At 72.6% G+C, this 17,442-nt stretch overlaps 2 protein-coding genes across 2 annotated transcripts in view; both read right to left on the bottom strand.

Moving 5' to 3' along the window:
- PLEC (plectin) overlaps positions 1 to 14,606 on the bottom strand; it is a 93,136-nt gene extending 78,530 nt beyond the window's left edge. Inside the window, exons 1-2 of the mRNA XM_068177291.1 lie at positions 14,583 to 14,606; positions 13,357 to 13,534 (exon numbers count right to left, since the gene is read on the bottom strand). Coding sequence (XP_068033392.1) covers positions 13,357 to 13,534; positions 14,583 to 14,591 — 187 coding nt within the window. The 5' untranslated portion in view covers positions 14,592 to 14,606. The remainder of the gene's footprint in view (positions 1 to 13,356; positions 13,535 to 14,582) is intronic.
- LOC137467773 (small ribosomal subunit protein eS10B-like) lies at positions 2,947 to 5,135 on the bottom strand. The gene has a single exon (XM_068179228.1). It carries the CDS (start codon positions 4,671 to 4,673, stop codon positions 4,047 to 4,049), a length of 627 nt encoding a protein of 208 aa, XP_068035329.1. The 5' UTR covers positions 4,674 to 5,135; the 3' UTR covers positions 2,947 to 4,046.
- Positions 14,607 to 17,442: the final 2,836 nt, after the last annotated feature.

Raw genomic sequence — 17,442 nt, 5'->3', positions numbered from 1 at the left:
GGGGGCTTGGGGGGGGGGGGGGGGTCTAGCGTTAAAACCCAACATGGCACAAGCCAGCCAGGATGAACCAGGTCAGCAGCAAGGCCCAGGAGTGGGGGCTGGGCACGGCACGGTACGGCACGGCATGGCACGGTGCCGACCCACGGCAGCGGCAGCGTCCCATCTGTGCTGCGGAGATAAGGAGCCGGGGGGGCGGGGGGGCCCGAGCCGGGGCGATAGCAGCCGGCCAGCGGGGAGCACCGCCTGGAACGGGACACGTGTCCCGTGGGATGCGCCTGCCACGCCCGCCACGCTTCCCGCACGCTGCCAGGGCTCCGACACGCTTCCCACGGCTCCGGGACGCTTCCCACGGCTCCGGGACGCTTCCCACGGCTGCACCGCGAAGGACGTGGGACAGCGGCGGGAAGAGCTTCCCCATGGCCGCCAGAGGCAGTGCCGAGGGGCGGAGGCCGTGTCGGGGGGGCTGCGCCAGGGATGCCGGTGGTTGCCAGCCACGGCCCCTCGAGGCTGGTGAGTCATTGCTGCGGCCAGAAGCAACATCCAACAACGCTCCCGGCCTGGCACAGCCAGAGCCGCCAGCGCGGTGGAAAAGCTGAGTGGAGCGGAAAGGGGGACACGGGGGGGGGGGGTTCCCAAACCTCTGGGGCCCCCACCCGCCCACTGCCGCCACGTCTCTGGCAGCCTTGGAAACCGGAGCGGAGCCAAACAAACAGCGGCATCCTGCTGCCAAAACCAGCCGGCGCCGCCACCAGGCTGCCAAGCTCTGCCTCGCCCGCCCGAGCTTCCCCCAGCCTTCTGCCCTCCAGCCCTCTGCCCCGCGGGCATGGGCATGCAGACCCGGACAGGAGTTCCGGTTGAGCTGTGGCGTCCCCCGAAAACACCTGCCTTGACACTGTGCCCGCAAGTGATACCGAGAGCAGCTGGTACAGCCCCTCGCGTGCACCGGGCAGCCCCTTTGTGGGCACCGGGAAACCCACCGCGGGCACCGGGCAGCCCTCCCGTGGACACCGGGAAACCCCTTCGTGGGCACCGGGCAGCCCTTTCGTGGGCACCGGGCAGCCCCTTCGTGGGCACCGGGCAGCCCCCAGTGCCCCCACGAGGGTTTCACGAACAGCGCTCTAAACCGAACCCCCTGCCCCGGCGTGGCGCAGCCGAGCGCGGGCACCACCGGGGGCACAGCCCCGAGCCCCGAGGGACGGCAGGAGCGCAGCCCTCAGCACCGCCCGGCGCAGCCGATGCTGCCGGCGCCCCCCGGGAGCTCCCAGCTCGGGGGGGGTCGCGGCGCGGCGCAGGGAGATGATGGGCCCGGGCAGGTGCGACCTTGGGGGTGTCCTTCGGGCTGGACCGGCGCCAGGGACAGCCAGCGGCCCCCCCGGCCGGGAGCAGCGGGGGCTCCGGCCCGGCCAAGGTGCCCTGCCCGCCTTATCTGGCACCGGCACCGACAGCGGCCGCCGGGGCTCCCACCGGCCGCGGGCTCGGCGGTGGATTCCCAGCGCGGCGGCCGCGGGAGCGGGGCCATCCCGGAGCGGCGGCGGCCGCGTGACGGTGCCCAGTGCCACACACAGACTGACGGAAGCCGCAGCCAACGCCCTGGAAAGTACTGGCGGGGAGGGCCGGGGCTGCCGGGGCCCCCGGCAGCTCGGATACAGGTGGCTGCGGCCGCGCCGGAGGTGCGTGTGGGGGTCTCAGAGGACCCCCAGACACCGGCATCCTCTCGGCTCTTCGCGGCCTCTTCTGTCACCAGATACCCGTCCCCAAAAATATTTGGCACCTTCATGCCTCGGGATGGGGATGCTGCGGAAGATTTGGGCAGCCAGCTCAATGCCAGGAAGCTCCTGGCGGGACCTCCACTCGAAAAAGTGCCAGAGTGGACGGGGTGGGCACGGGGCGGCGGCACTGGGGGGTGGGGGGGGCACACTCTGCCAGTGCTGAGTCACCCTTGGGTACCATCGCTCCCACCGCTTGGGTACCACTCCCACCGGGATGCTCCCCCATGGCAGGTGAAGCCCCCCAGAACCCAGGGCAGCACGTCTCTCCCCTTGTCCCCCACCCCACGGTGAATGGGTCCCCCCCAGGACCCCCACCCACTCGGGACCCAGCGGGGCTGCCGGTGTCGCGTGGCTCCCCCCTTCCCCGGGGCGGGTGGGCGGGGCGAGGGGCCGAGCCGAGCGCGGCGCGGGGGGGCCGAGCGGAGCCGAACTCACCGGTGCCCCCCGGCTCGTCCCGCTGCCGCCGCCAGTACCAGACCAGGGCGAGGGATGCCGCGTGCCCCGCCGCCACCAGCGACGGGAACAGGGACCCGGTGTCCTCCATGAGGGACACGGGACGGGCTCGGCACCGGCCGGGCTCGGCGGGTCAGGGACGAACCAGCGCCCGCCCCCACGGGGCAGCGCCCTCTCCGCCTTAACCCCTCCCGAACCGCGGAGTGGAGACGCCTCCTGCCCGCCGCACCGGCAGGGCCCCCCCGTGTCCCCCCCGTTCCGCGTCGTCCCCCCCCCCCCCGGAGTGTCCCCTTCATCCCGGCTTTTTATATCCCGGGACAACGCGCCCCGGCGGCGCCAGCCCCCCCTCCCCTCGCTCCCGTCCTTTCCGCAGCCCCACCGGTCTCACCCACCCGGTACGACCTTCATGGGCAGGCAGGGTGCGGGCAGGTGCGGACAGGGTGCGGACAGGTGCGGAGCGCGGAGCGAGGGCGCAGCGCGGCTCCGCCGGTGGCGGCGGGGGCTGGGGGGGGGCGGGCAGGGAGCGGGTGTCGATATAAATAACCGGGGCCCGTCACCGAGCCCGAGTTAGAACATGACACGGGCGGGGGCGGGACGGGGCGACCGCGGCGGCGCCCCAGGACCCCCGGACCCCCCGGCACCGGGGCGGGTCACCGGGCCGTCACCTCGGGGGTCGCCGTGACATCAGGAGCCCCGGCACGGCCCCGCCGCCGAAGGAGGCCGTCCCCCCGGGCAGGGGGAAAAATGGGGCCGCTGGGGGTTACCGGGATCCCCTCCTCCCCGCGGGGACCCCGCAATCCCCCCGCCGCCGGCGCGACCCCGTCCTCGCAAGCCGGGACTCCAGGCCGGGTTTTCCGGCAGCGGCTCTCGGGGCGGAGGGAAAGCCTGGAGCCGGATCGGCGGGCACGGCGGGACTGGACGGGACGGCCGGGGCTCCGCAATCGCGTCCCACGCGAGGGTCGGGCAGCGACCGCAGCCCCGGAGCCCAGCGCGAGATGTGACCCCCGGGACAGAGCTCGGGGGAACCCCTCCCGTCCCCACGGGACGTGGGTGCCGCCCGCGCAGGACCCGCACCCACGGGGCAGCAGCGCGGCGGGCCCGGCCCCCCCGCCGGCCGGTGACTCACGGCGCTGGCAGGGAACGGGCTCGGCGCCTCCAGGCTGGAAACTTGGACCGGAGGCGGCTGCCCACGGCCACGGGCTGACTCACAGCCCGGGGGGATCGGGGGGGGGGGGCCCTCACCGCCGCCTCGGAGCGACACCACAGCTGCCCCGCCCGGGGGGGGTGGGACACCGGACGCCCCGCACCCCCGCCGGGTCCAGCTGCCGCCGATCGTGTGTCGGGATCGCGTGTCGCCAGGGAGGCGGGGTTGGGGACCCCCCCAAGCAGTCACAGCCCCCTCCCCAGCAGCACTGCCCACCCCAGCTGCCGCCGTCTGTCCGACCCACCCTAGGCCCCGTGGGGACCTCGGGGCACAAAATCGCCACGGAATGTCCCCCCCGCTCCCCACGGCAAGGGCACCCCCCGGCACATCCCCCCCAGCACAGCCCCCCACGGTCCAGCTCCCCCACCTCAGCCGCCTCCCCACCTCGGTGGAGCCCGGGAGGGCGGCAGCAATGCCACCCCTGCAGCACCCCGGGTCCCGTCACCCCACCAGCCTCTCGGGGACCCCGGGAAGCCACCTCCCTGCACCCCGGCCCCCCGTGATCCCCCAGAGACCACTCCTGCCCAGGGGTTAGGGGGGCACAGCGAGGAGCCCCCCAGCGCCCTCCTCCCTCCCCAGACAGTGCAGGGGCCTGCAAGTACCCCCCACCCCATCCTTGGCTAGGAAGAGGGAGGGGGTTTAGGGGAGCTTAAGGAATTGTCCTTTTCCCAGACCTCCCCTGGGAGCAGAGGGGCTCGAGTGCCCCCCACCCACGAGAGCACCAGGAGCATCCCGGGGCGCTGATTGGTACCTGTGGCCGGGCTGGGCTGGGGGGGCGGCTGGGACCCCCCCTGCCCTGCGGTGACGGCGATGGGTTCCACGTGCCCCTCGCCCTCGTCCTTCCTGCGGTAGAGCCGGTCACCGCCGGCAGGACGCGCCCGGTGGGTGCCAGCGCCGGCCGTGGCAGCGGCGCGGCGGGCCTCGGGGCGGGGGGCGGCGGGGCGTGGGACGCGCTGCAGGGAGCGCGGCACGACGTCCGGCGGCAGCCGCAGGTACTGGCGCAGGTGGGCGATGCCGGCGTCCGTCAGGTACCAGTAGAGGTGTCGCCAGGCCGCCGTCTGGCGCACGAGGCCGCGGGAGCGCAGCGAGGCCATGGCGCGCCGAACCTCCACGTTGGCCACGCCGGGCAGCTGCGGGTGGGTGCGCCGGGGGCACCCGTCCCGCTCCCCGACCAGAACACCCTCGCGAAACAGCAGCTCCAGGATGGAGCGGAGCCGCTCCAGCGGCATCAGCATCCCCGCCACCATGGCGCGGGCAGCGTGGCACAGGGCACGGCACACGGCACACGGCACAGGGCTCGGTCACGTCTCACCCAGCACAGCTCAACAGAGTCCAGCAACCGCTCTGCAGGGCACAGCCCTGGCTGCTCCAGCACAGCCCAGTATGGCCCAGCACAGCCCAGTATGGCCCAGCACAGCCCAGCCCAGTATGGTCCAGTACAGCCCAGTACGGTCCAACACGGCTCACTGTGGTCCAGCCCAGCCCAGTACGGTCCAGTTCGGCTCGGTATGGCCTGGCACAGACCAGCGCAGTCCAGTACAGCCCCGTATGGCCCGGCAGGTCCCGGCGCGATCCGACACGGAGCGGCGCTGGCTGCCGGCACGGCGGGAGCGGCTGCGGCTCCACCCCCGGTCGGGGGGGTCGGGGGGGCCCCAGGCCCAGCCCTGACTCACCACCGGCCCCTCCCCGGCCCCGGCTCCCGCCCGGGGGGAGCACGGCCGGACCCGCCTCCCGCTTCCCCCCCCTGCCCCGACCCACCCGGCCGGTTCCTGCGTGGGAACCCCCGCGGGTCCCGCCCCGCCCCCGCCCCGGGACCGGCCCCGCGGAGTGCCCCGGAGGGGACCCTGAGCCGGGGGTTGTCCCTGAGCCGGGCACGGCGCCTCCAGGCTCGCCCGAGCATCCCGCGCTGCCGGGCTGCAGGCAGAGCCAGGGCAGGGGTCGGGCAGGGGCACGAACAGGTGTACGGGCATGGGTGCGGGCAGGGGCACACAGGCAGGACTCGGCAGCCACATCCTGCCACGTCAATATTTGCTCTGCTCCTGCCCCAGTTTGTCCCGGCATCCCCAGGGGGACCCCACGGCTCCCACACCCCCCGGCAGTGACACAGCCCCGGCGGTGCCACAGCTGTGCCACACCACGCCCTCCGGGTGGCAGGTGGGGACGCGGCAGCTGCCACTCCCCCGAGCCCCCACCCCCTCCCCGCGGCACCGAGAACCGCCCAACAACCCCCACCGGCACCGCGGGGACCCCAGCATGGCCCCCGGCACAGCAGCGGGACCCCCGGCACCGCAGTGGGGGTGAGAAGAGCCCCGGCACCGCCGACGCCCCCTCTCCGGGTTCCGTGTGAGGGGATGTGGAGGTGGCACACCCATCACAGAGCAGGAAGAACTGCGCGAGAGGAACTGGGGTGCCAGGGTGTCCCCCACGCTGGGGGCTGCCTCACGCCGGGGGGATCCCAGGCCCACAGACCCCAAAAGGGGAGGAACCCCCCCAAGGCTCCCTCAGCACCCCCGGCCAAGCGCAGTGAGATCAGGGCACAGGGAGGCTGCAAGGCTGCAGCAGGAGCCCCCCGGCAGCCTTGGGGGAATGGAGGGACACCCCCCCCCCCAGCACCCCGGTCCCTGCCGATGGGATTAACTGGGATTTACTGGTGGGGAGCAGCGACCCAGGCTTGGGAGCTGCTGCCTGTGGGGTGCCCGCCCCAGAGCTGCCAGGCCCCGGGGATCCCAAAGCCGTGGGGACTGATGAGCATGCACTGGCGTCTCCGGGGGCCCCACCAGGACTTGCACAACTTCCCCATCCCGGAGGGCAGAGTGGGGTGGCAGAGCAGGGCTCCCGTTGTGAGACCCTCCTATCACTGGGGTGCCAGCACAGCTGGTGCAGGGGCACCAGGAGCACTGGGCTGCCCAGACCCCCTCAGAGGGAATCCCCTGGGAGAGCAGCAGTTGCCTGTCTGAGCCCCACCTCGGCATGCTGCACCCACAGAGCCTCACAGCACCCCAGAATCCCAGCGGGGCGGGATAGATGGCAGGAGCGAGGGGGGAAGCGGCTGGGGGTCGAGGGAGGGGGAGTGATGGGGGGCAGGGATGGGGACAAAGTGGGGCAGGGATGAGAAATGATGGGGAGCAGCAGTGGGGGAGTGATGGTGTCTGCGATGGAGGAAGCAATGGGCGCATCTATAGAGAAGTGATGGAGGCAGCAGGAGCGCGTCCCCCCAGCCGCGGCCCCGCACCCCCATCCCGCAGCGGGGTCACGGCCGCGCCGGCGGCTCCCTCCGGGAAGTGCCGCGTCAGCGCCCGCCGCCCGCCGTGATCCAACGCGATGTGACAGCGGGGCCATCGCCAGCGTGCCGCCGCTGCCCCGTGCTGGCACTGGGACGCCGGCACCGCCCCGCACCCACCGGGGAAGAGCCCTCCCGCATCGGCCCCGCAGCTCCGCTCGCCGCGTCGCATCTCGGGGCGGGCCGGGAGCACCGGCTGCCAGCACGAGGGGCTGAGGGCACCCCCACAATCCCGGTCCTGTGCATCCCATGAGCCCCTCACCCCTACGACCCATAGAACCCTCGGGCGGCCCCAAATGTGGGGCGGGCAGCGCTTGTGGCAGCGGCTTCTGGCCACGGGCCCGGCGCTGCCGTCCTGGTGCCGGTGCCAGCGCCGGTGCCGGTGCCAGTGCTGGGGTCTGGCGGGGCCGCCGGGCTCCCCGTGCCCAGCGGAACAAAGCCGCGGCTGTTTGCGGAGGGCACCGCGGCCAGAGGCCGGCTCGTAATGAGGCTGATGCCGGCAGGGGTCCCGGCGCCGGCAGGGGTCCCGGCGCCGGCGGGAATCCCGGCGCTGGGACACTTCTCACCGTAAATCAGCCTCGCCGCAGCCCGGGCTCTGCAGGAGGGGACACGACCTGGGATCCCTCGCTGGGGCCTGCGACATCGCCTGACCCTGGCGGGTTCATCCCGAACCTTGCCGGGATCATCCCCAGCCGGCCGAGGTCCATCCCATCCCCACCTGCCCGAATTCCACCCCATGCCCATCCTCCCGAAGTCCATCACGACCCTCGCCGGTGTCCATCCCACCCCGACCCTCGCTGACTTCACCCTGAGGCTCCCGGGCTCCATCGCGACTTTCCCGGCGTCCATCCCATCTCCCGCCGGGTACATGCCGACCCTCGCCGGGCTCCGTTCCGGCCCGACCCCGGCCCGGCGGCTCGCTGCGGTGCCGGGCCCCGCCGTGGCTCTCTGCCCGCTGCGGTGACACAGGGGCCGGTGGCCGCCAGCAGCCCCGTGACCGGCATCCGCCGGCGCCCGTTACTCACGCCCCAGCGCGCCGGCTCTGCAGCACGGCTCGGTAACACGGCACCGCCACGGCGGAGCCTGGCAAGGGCCTGGCGGCACCGAGTAACTCTGAGTGATGCCGGTGATGCCGGGGCGTCCCCGGTGACCCCCGCCCTCCTGCCTGCGCTGCGACATTGGCACAGGAGGGATGCGGCGCGGCTGGAGCTCCCCGGGACGCGGGCCCCCCCGCCGCGGGACGCGGAACCCTCCCCGGGACGCGGAATTCCCGCCGGTCCCCGTGGGCTTGGCGCCGGGACCCCTCCCGGTGCCCCCTCCCCCGGTACCTTTGAGGGAGGCGATCTCGTGGTGGATGCCCCGCGCCCCCTCCATGGCCGCCCGCACTCCCGCACGCTGCCGGCCGGTCCCGCAGCCCCGGGGCGGGTCCGTCCCGCCCCCCCGGCCGCGGGCCCGCCCCGCCCCGCCCCGCCGCCGCAGCCCCCCGCCCCTGCGGCACCGACACCGCCCCCCCCCCCCCTCCAGCGGCTGGGACCGGCCCCGCAGCCCCCCCGGCACGGCACAGAGTGCCACCAGCACGGCCCTCCCCGGCCCCCAGCACAGCAGAGACCCCCCCCCATCAACAACAGCACAGGCCCCCCCCAGCACAGCCCCCCTGTCCCCCACAAACACAGCACAGCCCCTCCACCAGTGTGCTCCCACCTCCCAGACCCCCCCAGGGCGGAGACCCCCCTCGCACCCAGCACACACAGTGCCCCCGTGCCCGGCCCCCCCATTCCAGTACAGCCCTCCAGGCTCACCCAACCCAGCTCCCCCCCGGTGGGGCCACCCCCGGGGCGTGAGGCCTCAGTCCAGCTCTGCCGGGCCAGCAGTGCTGAGTGGGCATCTGTCCCTCAGGGGGGGCAGGGGACCCCCCCAGCTGCCCTCGCTGGCACCGGCACCACTGTCTGGGGGGAATGGCGGGAGCCCCGGCACGGTGCCAGCTGGTGGTGCCAGGCCTCAGCCTCAGCTCTGCGTGGCCACACCAGCCCCAAACCCAACCAGGAATGGCCACTGCACTGTGGCCACCAGCCAGCCCTGAGGACACCAAGAGGGACTGTGGCATGGCCACCACACTGCGGCCACCAGCCAGCCCTGGGGACATGAGGAGGGACCCAGCACAGCCACCACACCGCAGCCACCAGCCAGCTCTGAGGACACCAAGAGGGACTGTGGCATGGCCACCATGCTGCCACCACTGGCCAGCCCCGGAGACATCAGGAGGGACTCAGCACAGCCCCTCCACCACAGCCACTGGCCAACCCCTGAGCCCCAGGGACACCAGGAGAGAGCCAGCACAGCCACCAGCCACTGGTCACCACACCACAGCCACCCCCAGAGCCCTGGGGACGCTGAGAAGGACCCTGACAGTGCCACCACACCTCAACCACTGCAGCCACCATCCAGTCTCTGAGGAGAGATTGCGGAACAGCCACCACACCATGGCCACCAGCCAGCCCTAGGGACACCAGGAGGCCACCACACTGTAGCCACCATAGCCGCTGGCCACCACACTCAGGACACTGGCCAGCCTCCAAGCCCCAGGGACCTCAGGAGCGACTCCAGCATAGCCACTGCACTGTGGCTACCATGGCCACTGTGGCCAGCAGGCACACCCAGATCCCCAGGGACACCAGGAGGGACAGCAGCCAGCCCCCTAGCCCTAGGGACAGCAGCCAGCCCCCTAGCCCCAGGGACACCGGGGGGGACAGCAGCCAGCCCCCCAGGGACACCAGGAGGGTCCGTGGCAGAGTCACCACAGTGCAGCCACTGGGCCACTGTTCACTCCCAGGGACACTGGGAAGGACTGTGGCATGGCCACTGCGCTGTGGCCACTGTGACCCCCAGCCATCTCCAGGGACCCTGGCAGGGACCCTGGCAGGGACCCTGGCACGGTCTCCACCCTACAACCCTGGTGAAGGGCCGGGGTGTCCCAGGGGCCCAGCTCTCCCCCACAGGTGACTATGGATGCCAAGCCTGGGGCCCAGCTGCAACAGTGACAATGACAGTGGTGATGGTGACAGTGCAGATGGTGCCCTCCAGCCTGGCTTCAGTGCCCACAGGCCCTGTGCCACATTAATGGCTCTAACAGAGAGGGCATGAGGTGCTCAGCACCCATCTCTCCTGGGGATCCCAGTACCCTCAGCATCCCCAGCGCCCAGCCCCACACCAGAGCCACCTCCAGCCCCTCCAGCCCCGCCCCACGCGTGGCAGAGTCCCTGGCAGAGCAGGTGTTGGGTCCCCTGGGCTCTGAGCCTCAGGGACGGCACGTGCCAGCCACGCTGGCAGGGATCACCAGCTCCGATGGGCTCCGTGCCCACCGCCACTGTGTCACCCTTCCCGCCCGGCCTGGCTTGTGAGGCTTCCCGGCTGTGCTGGCTCAGCCGTGACATCACCACCCCTCCAGACAAACTGCCCTCCGGCCACTCAGCCACCGGGCATCCGCACCCACCCCATGGGCCACGGCACCAAACCCGCCAGCACCTGGCAAGGGGTGACAGGAACCCCCGCTCTCGGTCCCCCACCGGCACGCAGTGAGGTGGGACAGCTGAGTGACACCAAACCCTCTGGCACTCACTGAGGAGTGACACGGAGCCCAGCCCGTGTCCAACAGCACCAAACCCCGGCACCAAGGACGGTGGGATCACATGGTGATACCAAACTTGCCAGCATCTGACAAGGTGGGGTGACACGGTGACACCAAACACCTGCCCCAGGACCTACAGCACTGAACCTGGTGGCACACGGTGAGGTAGGACCACAGTGTGACACTGAACCTGGTGGCACACGGTGAGGTGGCAGCAGAATGACACAAAACTCCCACGTAAGGACCCACAAAGCCAAACCCACCAGCACCTGGTGAGGTGGGACAGCACAGTGACAATGAACACCTGCCAGCACCTGGAAAGGTGGGAAAGCACGATGACAATAAACACCTGCCCGCACCTAGAGAGGTGACACAGCACGATGACAATAAACACCTGCCAGCACCCAATGGGGTGACACAGCACGGTGACAGTGAACCCCTGCCAGCACCCATCAAGGTGGGACAGCCAGGTGACAATGAACCCCTGCCAGCACCCATCAAGGTGGGACAGCCAGGTGACAATGAACCCCTGCCACTTGCCCAGCACTGCCAGCCAAGTCTCACCAACTCATCCCATGGTGCCCTGGCACCGCTGAGGGACAGCAGCTGCCGAACCTTGTGCCATCCCCGCTGGTGGCACCCGGACCGTGGTGAGATCTGCCAGGCTCAGACGTGCTGAGCTGCTCCTGACAGCACCAAGTGCACCAGGGTCCCTCAGCCGGGGGACACCGGCACTGTGGCACAACTGCCGGTGGCACCAAGCGGGGACCGCAGGCCGTTCCCACCACCCCGACACCGGGGTCCCACTCCGGTGGGAGCGGCCAGGACCCCGCAGCGGGGACAGCTGGGACCCCCGGCGCGGGGCCGGGGGGGGCTCCCCCCGCAGGCAGCACCCGCTCCCATGTAAGGGCATGGCCGCGGCCGCTGCCGGCCCCACGCCGCGACACCGGGGCGCCCTCGGCCACGCTCAGGCACCGGGGGCACTGCGGACAGCATCGGGGTCAGACCCACCACCCGGCGCGGGGCTCGTACCCCGAGACGCCACCGATGCCACAGATGCCACCGATGCCACCAACGCCACAGCCGAGCACCGGCGCTCCACTGCCCCTCGCCGCCGCACCCTCACCGCCCGTACCCCCTCCGCGCCGCCCCCGGCCACCCGGCACCACGTCTGTCCCCGGAACATTCGGAGGGACCCCCCTGCCCCACCACGCCGCCTCCGACGCCGCCAGTCGCTCCGGGGGGCGCGGGCACAGCTCCCCACCCGCCCGCGGGCACCGAGCTCCGGCGAGGGCAGCGGCCTGGGGGGTTCCCCGCGGGGTCCGCGGTGCCGGGCCGTGTCCCCCGGGCCCCCCACCCCGGCCCCCCCGGCCGTGCCGGGGCTGGCGGTGCCCGTCGTGCCCAATTATGGGAATGAGCGGCCGCGCTCCCCCGCGGCCCCCCCCCCGCGGCCGGCGCCCCACTGCGCCCCCCGGCCGGCCCGCGGTGGGGCAGGGGTCCCGTACCCTTGTAGCGCTCCCGCACGTCCTCGTAGGCCTGGATGAAGTCCTGCTCTTCGGGCGCGGGAGGGGGGCAGGAGGCGGCCATGGCGGCGGAGGGCGGTTTTGGGGGGCGAGGGCGGGGGCCGGGGCCGGGGTCCGGCGTGCCCGGCGTGTCCGGCGTGTCCGGCGGCTCGGCGGCCCCGCACCCCGCGGCTGGGCAGGGGCACGGGACGGGACAGGGGGACGGGACAGGGGACGGGACGTGCCCCCGCCCAGCCCTTTAAAGGAACCGCCGGACACCGCCCCGAGGCGCGCCGCGACTCGCGGAAACGGCACCCACGGACACGGCACCGTGGGGCAGGGCACCCTGTGGGGCACGGGGCAAGTGAAGTCCTCTACGGCCCCCAAACGGGTCACTCGGTGCTGGGGATGTGGCACTGCCCGAACCCCGACACTGCTGGCCCCGTCCGTGGGGCACCCACGGGTGCCCAGAGAAGCGCGAGGGGGGGGCGAGGGGTGGGTGATAAGGGACAGGGGTCGCAGGTGACAGGGGACCGTGTGGGGCTGGGGTCGCAGGTGGTGAGGGATTGGGTGGGGGGCGCCTGGTGCACCCCACAGCCGGCGCAGGGACCCCCCCCGATTCGCACCCTGAACTCCCCACCCTCGCTCGAGGGGCAGACCGGGCGCCCCCTCCCCTAGCGAATGCTCAGCCCCTCACAGAGACCCCCGCGTCCTCTCCGGCTGGTGGGGACAGGGGCGTCACGTCCCCCGGGACTCCCCCAGCAGCCCCATGAGCACCGAGGGATTTTTAAAGCTCCGTCTCCCAGTGCCACCTGAGGGGCACTGAGGGGGCCCCACCGCGGCCCCCAACACCCCCCCCCTCCCCGAGCCCAGTCCCAGCCGTGGGCGAGCTGGGGGTGGGGGGGGGGGACACACCGGCCCCATGGGACGGGGCATCGTCATCCCTAAAAATAGACATTAATGCCCCGAAACTCGAGCGGGGACAGCGACGGGGGTGGGGGGGGATGAGGGGGGGCGGGGCGGAGAGAGAGGGAGGGAGAGAGGGAGGGAGGCGGGGAAGGACAGGGAGGTGTAACGGAAATAGCCGGGGGGGGAGGGTTCTGTGCCGCGGGGGGGGCTGGGTGCTCTATGGGAGGGAAACGCCGAGCATTTTATGGGGACACATTGGCAGCCGTATGGGGACGGCACGGCACCGCTCGGCACGGCTTGGCATCCCCCAGAGCGGCTTCACTGCCCCGACCTCAGCACAGCTCCCAGCGCTCTGTCACCCCTCGATCCCCGGGCCCCCGTGGGACTCCCACGGCATCGCCCCACGGGCCTCCAGCCAGCGCCGACACCTCCATCCCCCCGCGCGCGCCGAGTCCCCCGGGTCACGTCCCAGGGGCCCGGATACATCCCGGCCCCCCACCCCCCCACAGCGGCTCACGCCGAGCCCACCAGTCACGGCCCAACTCGCCAGACGCGCCCCGGCTCCCCTGTCACACCCCGACGCCCCGGACACGTTCCCGGCCCCCGGGCCGTACCTGCGATGCGGATGACGGCTCTCTCGGCGGGGTCCAGCACCGTCCCGTTGCCCGCGGCCGCCTTGGCGCGCTGGGAGCGCTGGTGTTTGCCCAGGTTCCAGGGCAGCGTGTCCCCGGCGCCAGGCGAGCCGCTGCTGCCACTCGAGCTCTCCTCCGCCATCGCCGTCGACCCCGGCTCCTGCGACAGAGGGACGGCGTCAGGGACCCCCGGCACCGGGGCACCAGGGACCCCCGGCATCTCCACTGCTCCCCTCTCGCTTCAGGGACCCCCGGTACCGGGGCACCACGGATCCCCGGTATCGTCATTTCCCCCGCTCTCGCTTCAGGGACCCCCGGCATCGCGACACCACGGACCCCCGGCACAGCCACTGCCCGCCTCTCGCTTCAGGGACCCCCGGTACCGGGGCACCACGGACCCCCGGCATCGCCACTGCCCGCCTCTTGCTTCAGGGACCCCCGGTACCGGGGCACCAGGGACCCCTGGCACTACCACCTCCTGTCTTCTCGCTTCAGGGACCCCCGGCACCGCCACTGCCCCCCCTTTCGCTACAGGGACCCCCGGCACCGCCACTGCCCCCCTCTCTCTTCAGGGACCCCCGGCACCGCCGATCCCGGCTCCTGCAGTACAGAGGCGGTGCTAGGGACACCGGGCACCGGGACCGCCGCACCGGCAGCGCCCGCTGCAGCACACGGAGGAATCACGGGGCGCCCGGAGATGCCGGAACCCCTCGGGACAGCCCCGGGGAAGCGGGGTCCGTGCCGAGCCGTGCCGTGCAGGGCGGTGTCGCTAGGGTCACGATCCCCACGGGGCCACAGCGGCGAAGGGACGGGCAGGAAGCCGCGGTGATGGCTGGTCCGGCACCGGGAACTCGCCCGTGGGACCGCCCGCGGTGCCGCCGCAGCCGGGGAGCGCACGGGAAGAACAGCCGGATCGAAGCCGTGGGAGATAAGACCGCACCGGCAGCGGGGCAGCGGTCAGGCCGGCTCCGTGTCTCGGAGCGGCTGCCGGGTTGGGCCGGGGTTCGGCCGGCCCGCGGGGTCGGTGCCGGTTGCAGCACCTCGGTGCCGGAGTGCTCCCAGGGGAGCGGGGCGGAGGGTGCCGGTAGCGGCGGGGATGACTCTGATCCCAGTACCTCCGTGATCCTGCCCCCTCCATCCCGGCACCTCCGCCATCCCGCCTCCATCATCCCGGCACCTCCGTGATCCCGCCCCCGCCATCCCGGCACCTCCGCCATCCCGCTGCCCCCGCTATCCCGGCATCTCCGTGATCCTGCCCCCAGCATCCCGACACCTCCGCGATCCCGGCACCTCCGCGATCCCACCTCCGCCCCGGCGCCACCGCAGCCCTGACACCGGCTCGGGCTCGTTCCCCGGGGAGCCGGCAGCACCGGGCGTTTGCCGCGGCCGAGGCGCCATTTGCAGAAGCTCCGAACCCGGGAAAGTCACCGGGCCCGGCACCACCGGGCCCGGCACCGGGAGCCACCGGCATCACCGGCATCACAGCGCCCGGCCCTCCCGGCACCCTGAGACCCCGGAGTGACCGACATCACCGGCACCCCCGGACCCACCGGCATCACCGGACCCACCGCAGTGGGGTGGCGGCGGGGGGTGGGCGTGGGGAAGAGATGGGGGACGGGCGTGGGGGCGTAAGTGAAGGGGAGCAGGTGGGGGGCGGGCGTGGGGGACAGCGCTGTGCCAAGCCTGAGTCACCGGCTCCATCGCCCACGTCCCCCGAGCAGCCCCTCCACCCCAGGCCTGGCGCTGCCTCCCCCCACCACAGCGGGGGGCCATAGGGACCCCCCTGCCCCTAGACTCGGGTGTCAGCACCCAAACACCCCTCGCACCCCCAGCAGAGCCCTCCCGCACCACCCCTCCACGCCGCAGCCCCCCCTTCCCCCCAAGCCTTGCGGCAGCCCCGCAGCATCCTCCAAGCCACCCCCCGCCCCCCGCCCGTCCCGGCTCCACGGGGGAGTGTGCCGGGGGGGGTCCCACGCGCGGGGACTCACCGAGCGCCACGATGTCCGCCAAGACGCGACGAGGGGGCATGACCGGGGGGGGGGGAACGGCACCGGCACCGGGAGGGCTCCGGAGGGGGGATGCGGCACCGGTACCGCGGGGGCTCCGGGGGAAAATGGCCCCGGGGGCTCCGCCCGCACCGGCACCGGCACCGGCTCCGGCTTCGCGGCAGGGGCGGGGCGGGGGGCGGGCAGCGGGGGGCGCCTTATCTCACCGCCCCACCCTCCACAGCCGGCGCACCCCGCGAGGGAAGCACCCCCGGGCACCCGGCGCGGGAAGGATTAACCCCGACCAGTGCTCCCAGTACAGCCAGCACCAGGGGCCAACTCCGACCAGTGCTCCCAGCGCAGCCAGCACCAGGGGCCGACCCCGAGCAGCGCTCCCAGTACACCCAGCAAGGCACGGGTTAACTGCGACCAGTGCACCCAGTACGCTCCGTACGGAGAAGGTTAACCCTCCCCTGTACACCCAATCCGGAGAGGATTAACTCTCCCCAGTACATCCAGTATGGAGAGGGTTAACCCTGACCAGTGCTCCCAGTACACCGAACAGACAGGGGTTAACTGACCAGTACACCCAGTACACCCAGTCCAGAGAGGGTAGCTGTGACCAGTACACCAAATGTGGAGAGGGTTAACCCCCACCACTGCAACCAGTGCGGAGAGGGTGAACCCCGCCCAGCGCTCCCAGCGAAGCTGGTTCCGCCCCGCTCTCCCGCAGGGAAGTCCCGCAGCCGCTCGGCACTGCCCGCCCCGCCTGGGCGCTCGATTGTGGGCCCAGCACCGGCCCAGCACCGGCACACCGGCTCGGCCAGCAGCACGTTTGACGGTGGCACGGGCCACCGCCGGCTGCCGCATTCAGAGCCCATGTGAGCCTGGCGGCGGAGGGGTGAGATGGGAGCCCCGGCTCGGCCCCGGCTCGGCCCTGGCACGGCACTGGCACGGCCCTGGCACGGCTCCGGCGCGGTGGTCACACCCTGCCGGCCACCAGCCTCTCTTCTGGCAGGAGAACAGAGCACGGCTCCAGCTACCAGCGCTGCAGCAGGACGCCTGCTCTGGCAGCTGGGGAGGCTCTGGAGCCGGGGATCCCCTGTGCAGCTGGGGAGATGGGGCTGGGGACTGGGGTCAGGGCCGGGAACCAGTGCTGGGAACCGGAGCCTTGATCCAGAGCTGGTGCTGGGAACCGGAGCTGCTGCCAGGTCCCAGAGCTGGTGCCGAGAGCTGGAGCTGGTACCAGGAGCTGGAGCTGGTACCAGGAACTGGAGCTGGTACCAGAAGCTGGAGCCAGTGGGACCCAGAGCTGGTGCCAGGAGCCAGAGCCGGTACCAGGAAAGGGATCTGGAGCGGACAACAGGCGTGTGCGCAGCTCCCCAGTGCGTGAGCACACCTGGGTGTGGACACGGGTGGGCACGGGTGGACATGCGTGTGCCCGGCCCCGGCTGGCTGCAGGCACGCCCCGGCGCAAGCACCGCGGTGTGCAGGGCACAGGAACACACCTGTACACACACAAACACACACACACACACACGCCCGCACTGCGGGGTCTCGGGGGCTACAAAGACCCCCGGTGCCCCCCGCCACATCCAGTTACTGGCGTGGCATCACATGGCACAGCCCCCCGACCCCCAGCCCCACCGGGGCCTCATCGGGGCCATCGCGTGCCAAAATGACCCCGGCAACCCCAGCCCAACTGCACCCACCCCGCGGGGCGCAGAGACCACCGGGGACCCCGGACCGGAGAGGCATGGGGGACCCCCGGGACCCGACACCGGGGCAGCGCAAGGTGGCACCGGCAGCGCGGAGGTCGGGACCCTCTCCCGGACACTCTGTCCCCACCGTGGTACCTGCCGTGAGGGGGCCAAGGCTCAGACCCCCGACCCGCTCTCGCTGCGGTCGTACCAGGGCTGCCGCTCACTCCGTCCGTCCGGATCCGGTGCTGGCGCAGCCGCTCCTGCCGCGGTCATGTGCCGGTGCCGGCACGGGCGCAGGGAGCGAATCCCCCGGCCAGAGCCGGACAAAGGGCCCTTTTCAGCGGCGCTGGGCCCCGCGGGCCCCTCGGCGTCAGGGGACA

Source organism: Anomalospiza imberbis, chromosome 1 (assembly GCF_031753505.1).
Source record: "Anomalospiza imberbis isolate Cuckoo-Finch-1a 21T00152 chromosome 1, ASM3175350v1, whole genome shotgun sequence".
NCBI lineage: Eukaryota > Metazoa > Chordata > Aves > Passeriformes > Viduidae > Anomalospiza > Anomalospiza imberbis.
Note: the sequence above shows the minus strand (reverse complement) of the source record. Positions and strands in the feature narration are given on the sequence as shown.